The sequence below is a fragment of the Protopterus annectens genome, chromosome 2.part0 (genome assembly GCF_019279795.1).
Source record: "Protopterus annectens isolate FY-2018-M chromosome 2.part0, PAN1.0, whole genome shotgun sequence".
Classification (NCBI taxonomy): Eukaryota; Metazoa; Chordata; order Ceratodontiformes; family Protopteridae; genus Protopterus; species Protopterus annectens.
Genome location: NC_056728.1, coordinates 1,155,540,550 through 1,155,556,827, shown reverse-complemented (window position 1 = coordinate 1,155,556,827; position 16,278 = coordinate 1,155,540,550). Strand labels below are relative to the sequence as shown.

Below are 16,278 nucleotides of genomic sequence, written 5' to 3'. Positions count from 1 at the left end.
CCTATTTTTTTGCCAAATGAAAAGCTTACCATTGCAAAAATGCTCCACCTGCCACCATAATCAGATTATGGTACGTCAGAGACAAATTAAGTGTTTTATGCAACTATTAACAGGAAACTTAGGAAATATTTTTTTGTCCTAAAATCCCAGGACATTTGCACCCTTTTGCCCCCCCCAAGGACTTAGCTCATAGGTAAATACTAGAGTAACTGCCCCATATGGCTATTTGAAGTCTAGCCAATAACCCATGATCAGAATCAAAACCTCTACGTCGTGTGCAGGAGGTGACTACCTTAACCATAATGATAAACCCATGGTTGGGCCATTTTGCGTAAAGAGCGACAGGTGTTGATCCTAGTTTTAAGTCAGGAACACTCTTAAAAATGTTTACGATATCCAGTTAAGAAAGTTGATGTATCAATAATATTTACATTAGCATGAATTTTCCTATGAATAAGATGTGTTTAAATGTAACGCCTAGCATTATTTTATTCTAAACAGATTTGTCCCAAAATCGGAAATTACAAGAGACACAAAAAAAATTGATTCGGAAGGTATCCGTAACATATCAAGACAGGGAAGCCACGTTCCAGTCAAAGCTCTGAGTAAAGTAATTGAGCGCATGCGTTGTGGTTTTGCGACCCGAAACGTCACACACGCTGGATAAAAGTTCTGCTCTGGTTATCTCCCACGTGGTACGGTTTGCTATTTGTCGCTGTGTATTCTTGTGGGTTTTTTTTTCTTATAAAGTACGAATATGGATACGGCAGGCCAGGTGAGAGAGTTACTGATGCTTTTCAAACTTAAATTTTAAGTAATGATCTTGACTGCAGTAGAAATTGTTAAATGAGGAATGTGTATGTGCGGTTGTAAGGTCAGAAAGTGTGCAGTGTTTGCAAAAGCAAGTTTATTTTTGCTTGCAGCCAAAAGAAATACTGCATAAAGTTTTGACACTGAATATTTATTTCAAGTAAAACCTGGCCTGCCCCGAAATAATTTAAAGCCGTTTGAGATTGTAGTAAATTTTATTTTTCTCCAAAGGCATAGTAATTCAGAAGTGTGAGCCGCGTTTATCTTTGCGGTAACTGGAATGTATTTTAACTCGTTTGCATAGTCCTCCCTGCTGTCTTCCACTGCTCGCACTCAGACTTTGCGCATTTCATAAGTTTGCCGAACAAGTCACTTGAGCAGAGAAAGTAGTACTGCTGACGAGTGGGGTTGCTATTCTTGTCGCATCAATGTAAAGGCCATAGTACGTTTTTTTTAGGGGGGGGGGAGAGATACATTGGAAAAGTAGTACCTAGGTTGTTTATTTTACATGACTGTGAATCCGCTTCTGGTTGTCTACACGTGTGCCTTAAGTACTGAAGTGATAAGTGGCGCAGATAAAGGAAATCTGAGATGAGATGGAGAAACAAAGTAAGGCATTTGGTACTGATGATGTAGCTGTGCTGTATTAAAGTGGTAGTCTCAGTTTTGGAGGAAAGCGATATGATTTGTGGGCGGAGGTGCAGAATTCTTCACAAAGAATTCAGTTGGTATTTTATCAAACTTTTTATATCTGACCGACATAATTCGTGATTTGAAATGTTTGCATTCAACTGACTTAATAGGTTCATAGGTTCATACTAGGCTATCTGCCCGAGGGCATTTATAAGCCTAGCCCATTGTTTTGTGGCTTACGCCACCCCTTTAGTATGGGGAACCATAACCATTATTTTGCTGTGCCTCTGTCGAGCAGTGACACTGAGGTAATTCCTGGGGTATATCTGCGATCTCCCATCCATTGGTCAAGATTTCTCTTGAACAAGGCCAGCGAGGTGCTCTGCCTCACATGTACCGGGATTTTGTTCCACAGCATAGGGAGTCTTTGGGTGATGAATCTATCCCTCCAGCACGTCCTATTAATAGCCGTGTCGAGGTTTAAGTCTCCCGCCCTTGTGGCTCTGATGGATCTAGATTTTTTGAGGTGAAGCATATTCATCAAATCTGGGTTTGACATGGCCTTGTATGTTAGGCAAAGGTCACCTCTGAGCAAGCGGTAAGACTGAATAGAGCTGGAGTTCTTTCAGTCGGGCAGCATAGGACAGATTTTTGAGACCCTTTATCCTTTTGGTGAGGAACTTTGTGGCCTCTCCAGCTGCTGCAAGTGTCGGGTCAGATACATTCCGAATGGGGCATTGTACTCAATCATTGGTCTGATGAGTGATGAGTAAAGGGAGACTATGACCTCCCTTGATCTAGATGAGAATCCCTTCATGATAAGGTGGGCAATGTAGAAGGTCTTCCTAACTACTTTAGCTACATGGGTGTCGAATGACAGACTACTATCAACCTGGGTCCCCAGGTCCCTGATAACTTCTTCTGTGCTCAGTGGATTGCCACCTATTTGGTAGCTAGGGGTAACCTTGTTTTTCCGAAGGGTATGACTATGCATTTTGGCATTTAACTTTAGGCCGTGGCTCTGGCACCAGTTATCCGCTTCTGTGAGACCCTTCTGAAGGATATCTGTGTCAGATGTGTTTTCTACTATGGCCAGTTTGCAGTCATCTGCAAACTTTGTCAGCCATAACCCTCCTGTGTTTGCTTGTACTGAAAAGTAGATGCCAAACAAGAGTGGGCCCAGGACTGAGCCCTGTGGGACACCACTTGTGACAGGCTTTGAGTCTGACATGGCGCCAGCAGCTCTGACCCTGTGGGTTCTGTCACTCAGCCAGTTTGCAACCCATCTTGTGATGTATGGGTTGACATTTAAGCTGATGAGTTTTTCAATGATACCCGAATGGGGTATTGTATCGAAGGCCTTAGCCAGATCGAGGTAGGCTGTATGGACTGCCTTTCCTCATCAATGGCTTTGGTGACTGTTTCAAAAAGTCAACCAAGTTTAAAAGGCATGATCTGCCTTTGACAAAGCCAAACTGGGTTGGATCCAAAGTCTGCAAATTCCCTATGTCTTTATTTATGAGGTCCATTATGATCCTCTCCATGGCTTTGCAGATAAGGCTTGTCAAGCTAATGGGCCGGTAATTTCCAGGGTCGGTGGAGGCACCGCCTTTGTGAAGTGGTACCACAGTTGCAGTGCGCCACTCCCTGGGTACGTATCCAGAGGTAAGACTTTGATTAAACAGCTGTCCTAGCTGTGGGTTTAATTCCTCATTGAGTTCATGGAGCACACAGCCGGAGACACCATCAGGTCCCATGGATGCTGTGTTTTTTTGCTTTGGAGAGAGCAGTTCTCACTTGGGTGCTGGAGATGTTTGGGGGCTGCAATCGTTTGGTATAGATATCTCTCCTTTGGGGAGGGGGAGAAGTTTGCACTGAACCTGTCAGCCAGTATGTTGGCAATGTCTGTAGGATCAGTAATCTTCACATCATTTTGAACTAGCTCTGAGCATATCTGGGAGTTTCCTCCCAGGTTTCTAACATAGCTAAAGAAGGCCTTATGATTGTCTTTTGAGTCTTTAGCTATTTTTCTCTCAAATTTGCTTTGGATGATTTTATGAGAGCTCTTAGTTTTTACTTATAGTGATCAAGGGTGTCTTACCTTTTAAGGATTTTGCTCTATCTTGTAGTAGCTTCCTCCTTTTGTTGTAGAGTTTGTTTATGGCTGGGGTCCACCAGACTGGATGCTTGCCTTTGGTACAAAGAGTCTTTGTTTTGCTTGGGATTGCCTTATCCATGCAGTCCTGCAGGTGCTGGTAGAAGGCATTTGTAAGTGATTCAGCGGCTTGAGTACTGTTTTCCACTGCTCGGGGCCTTAAAGGAGACCACACTAGTCTTTAGAAGTGTGAAGTCGGCTTTGAGAAGTTCTTTACTGTGGTCTTTTTATTTCAGGTGGGGTGGGATGAGGACCTCCAGCGAGATTAGTTTGTGGTCTGATCTCACCAGTGAGGGGTACACCTCCGTGTTGAACATTGTGCTCCCATGTTCGTGATGATGAGATCAAGTATGTTATCTCCTCTTGTGGGATGGTGACTAGTTGTTCCATGGCATTTGAGTTTATGAATTCCAGGAACTTTTGGGCTAGGGTGTTTGGGCTTGAGTAGTGTTCCCAGTCTATATTAGGGTAATTGAAGTCACCTAGTATGATGGTGTTTGGTGATACATTTATCCCTCTAGTGTTTTCAGGAAGGCCATGTGAGGTTCCTGAGTTTGTGAGGGTGGCCTGTAACATGCTACAATTTGCAGAGCAGTCTTGCCTATGGTTAATTGCACCTGGATGGTCTCCGATGCATCGTGCGTTGCCACCAGTCTTGAGGTGTGGGTGTCCTTGATGAATATGGATACCCCCTCCTTTCTTGGTATTGTCCAGATTTTGGGGCCGGAACGCATGATATGAGGTAAAACCTGATAGCCGGGTGCTCTCAGGAGCCTTGAACCAGGTTTCTGTCACAGCACAGACATCGATGTTCTCCATACTGAGAAGGGCCTCGAGTGCATGCATTTTGAGATTTAGACTTCTGGCATTGAGCAGCATTACCCTTAGTTTTTTCCTTTTTGTGTTCTAGGGTGGTATGTTTAGAATTTGAGCCTTGCCTAAAAAGGCACTATGGGGTGGCAAGAGCCTTTGCCAATATCCGAATCCCAGGGTGACAGGTGCAAGCCGTCCCTTGAGCAGCGTGGCTTGTCCAGCATGTCATCCCAGGCAGACAGACACTGGATCCCCTTTGAATGACACCAGTGTTTAAGCCAATTGTTAAAGCTGATCATCTTATCTCTGTATTGTGGCATCATTCTTGGTGAAGGTAGGATACTGCTCAAGGTCAGGGTCATACCTGTCTGGGCTACATAATCAGAGAGCTCCTCAATGTCTCTTTTCATGTAGTCCAAGGAGGTACGTCTCAGGTCGCTTACACCAGCGTGGACAATGACTGAATCATATTTGTACCTGCTGTTGAGAGACCTGAGTGCTTGCGTTATGTGGCGGATTCTAGCGCCCGACAGGCAGCTTACTGTGACCTTCTCCTTACTCAGTCTGGTGAGCGGACGCCAGTGTGTCTGACTATGGAGTCACCAATGACTAGTGTGTCTGGCATTGTGTTTGGCCTTAAGGGCTGTGACTGTTTGACACTCTGACTGTGAGGTCTATGTGTTGCAGGTGTTGTGTTCTGAGGTGGTGGTTGTTTGGGTGTCTGCTTTGGTGGCCTCTGCTGTTTTGGTAGATTTTTGATCAGAGCCGAGTATGTCTTTGTGTGTTTATGTGTATGATTTGAGGTTGTAATGGTAATATGTGAGACTGGGTCTATAGTGTGTGTGGTAACCTTCTCCTCCTGACTGGTCTTGCCAGTCCTATGTTGAGAGAGCTCAGCCTCCAGTTTGGCCGTGTAGTTGCATCTCTCGCATGTATTTGTGTTTTGTGGGAGGAGGAGAGGGTTGTCTGTGTACATGAGGCAATTGTAACATTGCCTCAATATTCCCAGGTTCACCAGCTGAGCAGGAGAGGACACTAGCAACTGATCCCTCGACATGCTAGAAGGAATAGACAAAAAACTTTAAAAAGATTCCGGGGACGTGGGTGACCGAGAAATGGGGGTTGCCTTTTTGGGGTACTATCTATGACCAGAGTGCCGTATCAAGGTAATAAGTACTGTAGGAGCAAGTGCTACGTTTAACAGATAGAGAATAGTCTACTTGGAGTCAAGTAGAGATGATCTTTTAATTATAGGATACGCTGATTAGATCAGTAGTATAGTTCGAGGAAGGTAGTTTTAAGGGAAAATTTGAAGAGTGGACTTTAGGTAGCCCGAATAGTTTAAACCTGCTTAACCGGAGCTGCCCTAGTGTGCAACAGTAGCAACTCCGCGCTAAATCGGGCTAAATCCCGATAAAGCGTGGTTTATAGCACGGGGGCGGATAAGACAGGAAATGACCCAAATTGGCCAACAAACCACAAGTCACTGCCCTAAACCACTCCTCCGAGGACAAATGAAGGAGTTATGGAAATGACCCCTAGTGGCCAATAAAACTACAGTTTCAAGTCAGTAACCACCTCTCCGGGGCAGGGAAGCTGCTCAATGTTAGTCACTCCCACTGATAAACACAGAGACCTTCCTTCTGCCCAAGCAAAATGGCCTCACAGAAACTTTCAAACAGTTCAGGAACAGCAAGCCTGTAACTGAACTTTTTAACTCTCAGAAAAGTGGGAAAAAAGCAAGATTTTTTTTTGTTTTGTTTTTACAGAGATAGCAGAGGTTCACAAGTAATATCAAGTTATAACAGTGCAGTAAATGACCCCACACAAGAGTGCTAGGTCAAGGACAGAAAATATGCAAGTTTTAAGAAAAAACGATTTAAAATTAAGTGCAAACAGGAAATTCAGCAAACAGCTTTTGGTTGTGCTCTAAATACAGCTACTAATACAGAAATCAAGTTTAACAAGCCAGAAAATGCTCAAGCTAGGCAGCTATGCAGAAAAACTTAGCAAATAAACAGAGAAAAAATACTTAAAATCTCAAAGTGCTCCTTCTTCTCTCAGCGTTTTTTCCTCTTGAGGGTGCTTCACCAACAGCCAACAAGCCTGAAAAGACGCTCAAACACCTGAGGCAACTAGGTTTTAAGAGGAAGATGAAGGAGTTATGGAAATGACCCCTAGTGGCCAATAAAACTACAGTTTCAAGTCAGTAACCACCTCTCCGGGCAGGGAAGCTGCTCAATGTTAGTCACTCCCACTGATAAACACAGAGACCTTCCTTCAGCCCAAGCAAAACTGGCCTCACAGAAACTTTCAAACAGTTCAGGAACAGCAAGCCTGTAACTGAACTTTTTAACTCTCAGAAAAGTGGGAAAAAAGCAAGATTTTTTTTTTTGTTTTTGTTTTTTACAGAGATAGCAGAGGTTCACAAGTAATATCAAGTTATAACAGTGCAGTAAATGACCCCACACAAGAGTGCTAGGTCAAGGACAGAAAATATGCAAGTTTTAAGAAAAACGATTTAAAATTAAGTGCAAACAGGAAATTCAGCAAACAGCTTTTGGTTGTGCTCTAAATACAGCTACTAATACAGAAATCAAGTTTAACAAGCCAGTAAAGGGAGACTATGACCTCCCTTGATCTAGATGAGAATCCCTTCATGATAAGGTGGGCAATGTAGAAGGACTTCCTAACTACTTTAGCTACATGGGTGTCGAATGACAGACTACTATCAACCTGGGTCCCCAGGTCCCTGATAACTTCTTCTGTGCTCAGTGGATTGCCACCTATTTGGTAGCTAGGGGTAACCTTGTTTTTCCCGAAGGGTATGACTATGCATTTTTTGGCATTTAACTTTAGGCCGTGGCTCTGGCACCAGTTATCCGTTTCTGTGAGACCCTTCTGAAGGATATCTGTGTCAGATGTGTTTTCTACTATGGCCCAGTTTGCAGTCATCTGCAAACTTTGTCAGCCATAACCCTCCTGTGTTTGCTTGTACTGAAAAGTAGATGCCAAACAAGAGTGGGCCCAGGACTGAGCCCTGTGGGACACCACTTGTGACAGGCTTTGAGTCTGACATGGCGCCAGCAACTCTGACCCTGTGGGTTCTGTCACTCAGCCAGTTTGCAACCCATCTTGTGATGTATGGGTTAACATTTAAGCTGATGAGTTTTTCAATGATACCCGAGTGGGGTATTGTATCGAAGGCCTTAGCCAGATCGAGGTAGGCTGTATGGACTGCCTTTCCTCATCAATGGCTTTGGTGACTGTTTCAAAAAGTCAACCAAGTTTAAAAGGCATGATCTGCCTTTGACAAAGCCAAACTGGGTTGGATCCAAAGTCTGCAAATTCCTATGTCTTTATTTATGAGGTCCATTATGATCCTCTCCATGGCTTTGCAGATAAGGCTTGTCAAGCTAATGGGCCGGTAATTTCCAGGGTCTGTGGAGGCACCGCCTTTGTGAAGTGGGACCACAGTTGCAGTGCGCCACTCCCTGGGTACGTATCCAGAGGTAAGACTTTGATTAAACAGCTGTCCTAGCTGTGGGTTTAATTCCTCATTGAGTTCGTGGAGCACACAGCCGGGGACACCATCGGGTCCCATGGATGCTGTGTTTTTTGCTTTGGAGAGAGCAGTTCTCACTTGGGCGCTGGAGATGTTTGGGGGGCTGCACTCATTTGGTATAGATATCTCTCCTTTTGGGGGGGAGGGGGGGGAGAAGTTTGCACTGAACCTGTCAGCCAGTAATGCAAACCCAGAATGGTCAGACTTGTCACATGTAGAAGATCTTCCCATGGAGACAGGTTTGTGTGTAAAAGTTTGTTCCCTTGCAGGCAGGGGAGCCCGCAGGACTTTTGTAAGGGGGTGCAAACCCAGAGCTGACAACCCCCACAGTTTTTAAATATTGCCCTTACATACTTGGAAAGTTGATGGAATAACAGGATTTCTGAAGGGTATGAATTCAAACTCAAATGTATGTCAGTTTTCTAACTTCAGTCTTTGTTTGCCATTAATTTGCCATAAAACCACAATTTTATGAAAAGCTGACAAAATATGGGGCAAAAATCTGGACATTCTGCGAATATCTGTACAGTTGAGAGGTATGTTGCGAGGTATGAACCCCCCCCCTTACTTGCACTCTACCTTCCTCTTACTTACACACATACATCCCTACCTTTATCTACCTGCTACTTGCATACACACCCCTACCCACCTACTTTATACATCCACATGCCCCTACCTAACTTTCTTACACACACACACACACACACACACACACACCTCTTAAGCACTTAAAAACACACACGCACACACCCACCTCTCACATGTACATTCGTCTGTAATACAAACATTTTCTGGAATTTAAATTCTGCGCAGGTGCGGAATATGAAGGAGTAAACCATCGGTCGCACAGATGGAGAAGGGTTGAAAACACTTGTTCTGTCTGTGTGACTGGACACAAGAAGAATGCCTTTAAAAACTGATTTTAATTAAAAATAAATCTCCCAGCCAGTCTGTTCCAAGGCAGTGCAAGTGCACCCCCCTTGAACCTGCCTGCAGGTGCCCATGCACGCAGGCCAAAAAATAGGTATGTTGACTGTGCACACCACCTGATGTTGCAGAGTGATAAAGTGAAAACCAGTAATGCAAAGTTGTCTCTTGGACATGCTGTCTTAAGGAAGGGACAGCAATCATTGTGATTAACTGTGATCAGTAAGGATCAATGCCTTCGTCCAGTATGGTCATCTTATACCCCCCCCCCCAATTCCAAAAAAAAAAAGCCTTTATTATTGGGTTTTCTGGCAGGAGCAGCATTTAGTGCAGGTTATTCAAATGCCTACCCTATCATGTAAGGGGGACATAATTGCTGTAGGAAGATAACACTGATTACAGTTTTACCTGGTGCTTTGCCAGTATTTTATTCTGTCAGGGAAGTGAAGATCTTATAACCATGGGAGATGGCTATCCATTGCAACATGATCTAGGTTTAAGCAATAGATGCCATTGCTTACTTTGCATGAATTGGCTTGTAATGTACTTTTATTTTTATTCGTTGACAGTCTAGTCACACTACAAGTTTTCCTTCTCTCTCTCTCTCTCATGAGACCTAAGGTGTTATTTGTTCTACTAAGGGGAAGCATGGTGATGGCATCAAGGAGTTAACCTCCCATACGTTTCCTTTTCTCTTTTCTTTTTAGGGGGAAGTGATGGGGTTAATACAGCTATGTCACATGATGCCTTTAAAGAAGGAAGTAAGGAGTTGTCAAGCAATCTGAAAGAGAAAGGCATTTGTAGTGAAACATCTGGTGGTACGGAAATTACAAAATGGGCTTCGATTAGCTGCTTTTGAGGGTGGGAATGGAAAGCTAAAAGAGTAATAATGTAAGTGTTGCGAGGGGGCTAGATGCGACTCCCATGAGACTGATGGAGCAGGAAGATCCTAGTGAAGATTTGGCATTCTGAGATGCAGGAGACATCGGTACTGAATGATGGTGAAAAAGGGATTTTTAAAGGTTTGGCATGTAGAAAAATGTATGCAGATGTTAAGAGAGATGATGGTGGGCAAAGTGGAAGTAAAGAAAACAAGAAAGCACAAAATTAGTGTTGTGTGTGTATATAAATTTAGAAATGTAAGTTAAAGAACAGCCTAACGCCTGTCTCTTTGTGTGGAATTAACACATTTCCACCCAAGTTTACTGCACCCATTGATTTAAAGTGCAAATCAGAATGCAAATTATCATTTTTTTTTCAGTCTAGAAAACTATCAAAATATCCAACAGCAAACTGAGTCAACGGACAGCCAAACATGCACTGTTCATTCAGCAGTGCAATGTTCATTTAGCAATAAAAACGACAATAAAAGTGATTCATATATCTTTACTTCATTATATGATTAAAAAAAGACCCTTTCACAACTGTCATTGTTGCTTCATCAAACCAATTTTAACAGTTCTAAAAACTCATTTTATACTTATCTCCTTGAAAGCACACCAGTCCACCTCGATTAATTCAAACTTGGCACCTAACTATCACAAAACATTGTTTTTGTTCAGTTTGTGATAAATGCATAGTAACAAGCATGGTTTAAATTTAGTTCATAAAAAATCAGAACCTTACCGATGCCTTCCATTGCCTGTAATTTAGTACTCCATTCTGATTCATTAATTTCCATTTTATTACTTGTGTCCCCTTGCCTCGTGGTGATTTTTTTATTTACTGCCATGAACTTAAAGCAATGTGATTCATTAGCTAAAGCATTATTTGGTGTTCCAATCTTAATATTATAAACATGTTCATGTATTCTACTGCTCAGGTCTCTGTTTTGTTTTCTACATAAAATTTACTGCATATTTTGCAACATGCTACATACACTGTGACTGCTGCCACAATTTGCTGTTAGCTTAAGGAAATATCGCCTCCCTGTGTGCGAATGTATAAACACTTCCTGTTTGTATAAAACTGCCGTGTCCACAGGGGCTTGTACTAAATACATGCTCATAATGCTCAACCATCATATTTCCTAGGTATTTTTCAGATAACACAACTTCCTTTTAAACGGTTTACAGTTTTTGTTTAACTTTAGGGTAATCGCATGACACCTGCGAATGTTTCTTTATAATTTCCATGACATTTCTTGAATCAAAATGGTAAAATTTAAAAGGAGACTATTACCATAATCTCTTTCAGACTCTTGTACTGAACTAACAGGTTCTGAAAAGTATGGTTTAGCTTCAGCACCTCTCATCTTAAGATATATCCATCACATTTTCATCTAGCTCCTTTTTGCTTATCCCTGAATCATTAATTCCTTATGAAAATAATCAAGTTCCCTGTTCATCTAGATAACCTCCATACCTTGGCCCTTTGTGTTTTAATAAGGAATGAATTGGAAATGTTGCAAGATCAAAATAGCATGACTGTAATTCAAAAAAATTACATTGAATATGTATGAATTAAGCTGGAAGAGGGGGAGTAAAAAGTTTTCCTGTGCGGCATAACAAAACAGCCAGGTGTGCGTGTGCTTGTGTCCTAAATTAATGGTTGGTAAGAGGGTTTATGGAATAAAATTTGGGGGGGGTGACTGTTTTTGGTGTTTGGTTAAGGGGAAAAGTATGGTATTGAAAATTGGATACAAATGAAGGTAGTGCAGATTATAAACTTGAATTTTGCAGTTGGATATTACAGGAAGTGATGCAATTTACGGTATTAAAGGTGGAAAAATAGAGAACTGTTCATTGTAGTAAATACTAGATGACTTGCATAATAGTGTAATATGGGTATCGAGATTTAAACAGTTAATACAGGTGTTTTGTATTCATGTTGGATTTGGGGCTGTAAGAGAAGTTGGCGTCATTTGTTGGAAACATTTTATGATTTGGAGGGAAAGGTAAATTTAGGATTAAAAAATTGTCCAGAACTTTATTGTGGGAATTGAATATAGAACAGACAAAATGAAGGAAGTGATAACTATTATATAAAGACATGCTTTGCTAGGAGTCCTTGGCAATTTGAAATTCATTCAGGCTATACTACTTCTTTCGGCTGCTCCTGTTAGGGGTCGCCGCAGCAGATAAACTGTTTCCATTTCCTCCTATCCTCTGCATCTTGCTCTGTCACACCAACCACCTGCATATCCTCTCTCACCACATCCATAAACCTTATCTTAGGCCTTCCTCTTTTCCTGTTACCTGGCAGCTTCATCCTTAGCATCTTTTTCCCAATATACTCTGCATCCCTCTTCGGCACATGTCCAAACCAATGTAATCTTGCCTCTCTGGCTTTGTCTCCAAACCTTCCAACCTGGGCTGACCCTCTAATATACTTATTCCTAATCCTGTCCATCCTCGTCACAGCCAGTGCAAATCTTAACATCTTCAACTCTGCCACGTCAAGCTCTTGACTCCTGCCTTTTTGTCAATGCCACTGTCTCCAACCCATATAACATAGCTGGTCTCGCTACCCTCTTGTAGACCTTCCCTTTCAGTCTTACTGGTACTAGTCTGTCATACATTACTCCTGACACTCTTCTCCACCCACTCCATCCTGTCTGTACTCTCTCCTTCACCTCTCTTCCACACTCACCATTACTCTGAACTGTTGATCCCAAGTACTTAAAACTCATTCACCTTCGCCACCTGTACTCCCTGCATCCTCACCATTCCTCTATCCTTCCTCTCATTCACACACACATATTCTATCTTAGTCCTACTGACCTTCATTCCTCTTCTCTCTAGAGCATATCTCCACCTCTCCAGGGTCTCCTCCACCTGTTCCCTACTCTCACTACAGATCACATAGTCCACGGGGACTCCTGTCTGTCAACCTGTCCATCACCATTGCAAATAAGAAAGGGCTCAGAGCTGATCCTTGATGTAATCCCACCTCCACCTTAAACGCATCCGTCACTCCTACCGCAGACCTCACCTCTGTCCCACAACCCTCGTACATATCTTGTACCACTCTTACATACTTCTGACACTCCCAACTTCCACATACAATACCACAACTCCTCTCTAGGCGCCCTGTCATATGCTTACAAAGACACCATGCAACTCCTTCTGGCCTTCTCTGTACTTCTCCATCAACACTCACTCTCAGAGCAAACATCGCCTCTGTAGTGCTCTTTCCTGTCATGAAACCATACTGCTGATCACTAGTCATCACCTAGCTTCCACTCCTCTTTCCCATAACGTCATTCAGGCTGTACAAAGAAAGAGTCGAACATTTTTAACATGACGTTTTTTTGCCAGCTTGATGATGGCCATTACTTTGTCTTCAAGCTGAAGGCTAAACGTCTTTTCCAGGGGTCGGGTATCCTGAAATACACGCTTTGATTTTTGAGGTAGCTCTTGATCAATGCTTGGACCAAGGAGGAGTAATCTCCATCCCCTGATGTCTTCTGTAAATTAAGCTGCATTTCAGGAAGTTCCAACAGTTGGGCCTATGGGCACACTGATGTACTAAAATGTTGTGTTGGTACCCTACATGGCGTTTTTAGCAGATGGCTATCCTGAACTGCCCTCTGCTACAAGTTTCTATTGCTTTGAGACTTGTCTGCTACAGATATGTAATCCTTAATTGCTGTGATCTGGTCATGTTTGCACATCTGTACTAAACTTTCATTTTTTTTAATCTTGGCTAAATTTAATATGACATCCACGGTATCGGGCTTAACAGCATCTTTGTCTATTTAGGCAGTAGAAATTGAGCCACAAAATGGCAATATACATTCAGAAGCAGACCAAGAAACTTTGACACTATACACTCAAAGGCAGATAAGTGCAGATGTATTTAAAATGCCAGCATTTTTTAAAATTTGATGTGTAAATAAAGCATAATGTTGTAGGCATGATGCTTAAAAAGCCATGTGCAATGAATGAGTAGTACAATTTTAGTAGAAGCCAAAAGGGGAGGAGCAAAGCATCACTGAGGTGACAACCTTGCCACCAAGAGCAGATTAGCAGTAGGTAGCATGCCCATCCTCAGTTATTTCCTGTTGATTCCCTATGCACTATGATTGTTCTGCAAGGTTAACTTTTTATTCTTGTATAGTCCTAATTTGATTGGATAAGAAACTGTCAAATTCAGCCTGGTGTGGGGTGCTTCACATGCTCTAAAAAGATAGGTTCCTGCATGATGAAGAGCTATTGTGCAAGCGGTGTCAGAGGGAGAGATTTTATATGTATGTAGATGATCATGTGTGTTATGTTGGAACTATCTAGATTTTTTTTACAAGGGCAACGGACATGATCAAAGTTGAAAAAAACTCTGTAGAAGTAGTCTTGAAATGAAAATTGTATGCTGTTTGTAAAAGTATGTTAAAAACGTTGTAGCCGTGTCTCTGTTTAGTTTTTGAACACTAATATCAACAGTGTTGCATTTTATATTGGGGAATTTTAACATTCTGGAGTTTCGGGAGTGTATCTCTTCCAGCTGACCTCAGACTTTAAGCCATGGTTATCTTTGCATTAGGTCATTTCAGATCTAGCCTTCTGACTTGAGTCCATTACGGTGGATGAGCCAGTTGACTGAAGTGGGGGTATCGACATGTCTGCTTTTGCCCCTTGAAACAAGTTCATGTGTTTTGCAGAAGGTCTGTTTTGTCTGTAGCAGTTGCACAGAATTGAAAAATGCAAGTCCTGCAGTTGACCACACTGTAGTGCATCCGGATTTATAAATATTTTTTTTCTGTACCAATAGCTTGCTAAAAGAATTTTGTTTTGGTGGCGGTCATATGCATGATTCAGTAATAGCTTGTGCTGTGGTGCCCACACACTGTTTTGCAGTATAATTCACTGTTTTTCATTTTCTGTGCAACATTGCAGGTCATAAAATGTAAGGCAGCTGTTGCATGGGAAGCAGGAAAGCCTCTTTCAGTAGAAGATGTTGAAGTTGCTCCCCCAGAGGCTCATGAGGTTCGCATAAAGGTACTGTATTTATTTTATTTCCAGTAGCTGTTTTTAAGTTGGAGCAGTGTATCTTTGAACAGAGGGTGCCTTTATTAGTCGTCATATTATTTCAGATAGCAACACATTCAGAAAAGTGGGGAAGGGGCTGTAAAAAGGTAAGAGCCAAGATTATGGTGATTTTAAACCTCTCAAGTACAGTAATGGAGAGAAGGTAGATGAGAAGGTGGTATGACCTGAGGGAAGGCGCGTGGCTAGATCAAAACATTACCCTGTTATCTTTGTGAAGTGGAAGACTGAACTGGAAGTGGAAGACTGGTTAAGAAGAATGAACTGTTCTATAGATCATAAGACCTTTTTTTTTAAAAAGGTGATGGTAAAGTTACATTAGAATGTTGTCAGTATCCAGACTGCCATTATTGTGACTTGATGTACTTAAAAGATGCGCTCCAAGGAAAGCACTCTGAACATTTTATTGTGTGACCTGTGATAGTGTGAGATTTGTTTCTAAAGTGTGTTTTTTTTTTTTTTTTTTTTTTTTTTTTTTTCACACATTTGCAAAGATTTGGAATTAATTGGCTGGACAGAGGCGTAGTTTAGCTTTTGCCGTTTGAATAGTGGTTTTATTGATGTAGCTGCTGGTGACCATGATTGCAGGTATACAGGAGGGGATGATGACTACTAGTTCAGTTCATGTGTCATTTCATAATAATCAGATAGAGGCCATCAGTGGAACTTTGTGTATTTTTTAGCGCTTATTTTACTACTAGAAAAAAATTCTGGAATATAATGGAGTTGACAGGAAGGGGTGGGGTGGGGGGATTGGAATAAGTGGGTTTGAGTCTGGCTTGACTGGAGTTAACAGTAGTGGTGGATTTGAGCTTACAGTGCTGTTTACTTAATTCCAGGGCTTTGCAGTTGTGTTGATTGCGGTAAACAAGCCTAACTTGCTTGGTTAGGTTATAAGTTGAGTGAAGTGCCCTCTCAAGTTGGGGGGGATAGGTTTTGTCTCCATTTGAATCAAGCTTCATCTGAGATAGGGATGTCTTTAACTCTTTGGATAGCCAGTGGCTTCATTTTGTTTGTAGAGTCTTAATTATTGGAAAAATGTGTTTAGCTTATAAGAGGGAATTGGCTAGGTTTTTAGCTGCTAAGTTTAGAGTCCTGTATATCAAGTACAGGTACAGGAGACCAGTCTGAGGAGAGGTGTTTATCCATGCAGAAATGTTGTAATGTTTATCCCTATCTATATTGGGGATACATTCACCTCCCAACTAGTTAGATTGGATAACTGCATGGAGTTACTCCAAGTTCGGGTTACTGTGGCTAAGACCCCCATTCAAGTCCTAGCTAGTTGTAGATCCACCTCCATGGATCATTATGCGGACAAGCCCTACTTGACCAAACTGGAGTCAATCCAAATATTGCTAAGCTCTTGTAATGGGGGATTTCAGTTATCC

General features: G+C 42.0%; 1 protein-coding gene across 2 annotated transcripts in view; it reads left to right on the top strand.

Moving 5' to 3' along the window:
• The first annotated feature begins 626 nt into the window (after positions 1 to 626).
• LOC122793384 (alcohol dehydrogenase class-3) overlaps positions 627 to 16,278 on the top strand; it is a 230,777-nt gene continuing 215,125 nt past the window's right edge. Inside the window, exons 1-2 of one of the 2 annotated variants that reach the window (XM_044061355.1) lie at positions 627 to 775; positions 14,738 to 14,839. In XM_044061355.1, coding sequence (XP_043917290.1) covers positions 758 to 775; positions 14,738 to 14,839 — 120 coding nt within the window. In that variant the 5' untranslated portion in view covers positions 627 to 757. Of the gene's footprint in view, positions 776 to 1,386; positions 1,420 to 14,737; positions 14,840 to 16,278 lie in introns of those variants that run through there. The other variant, XM_044061356.1, reaches the window with a different exon arrangement.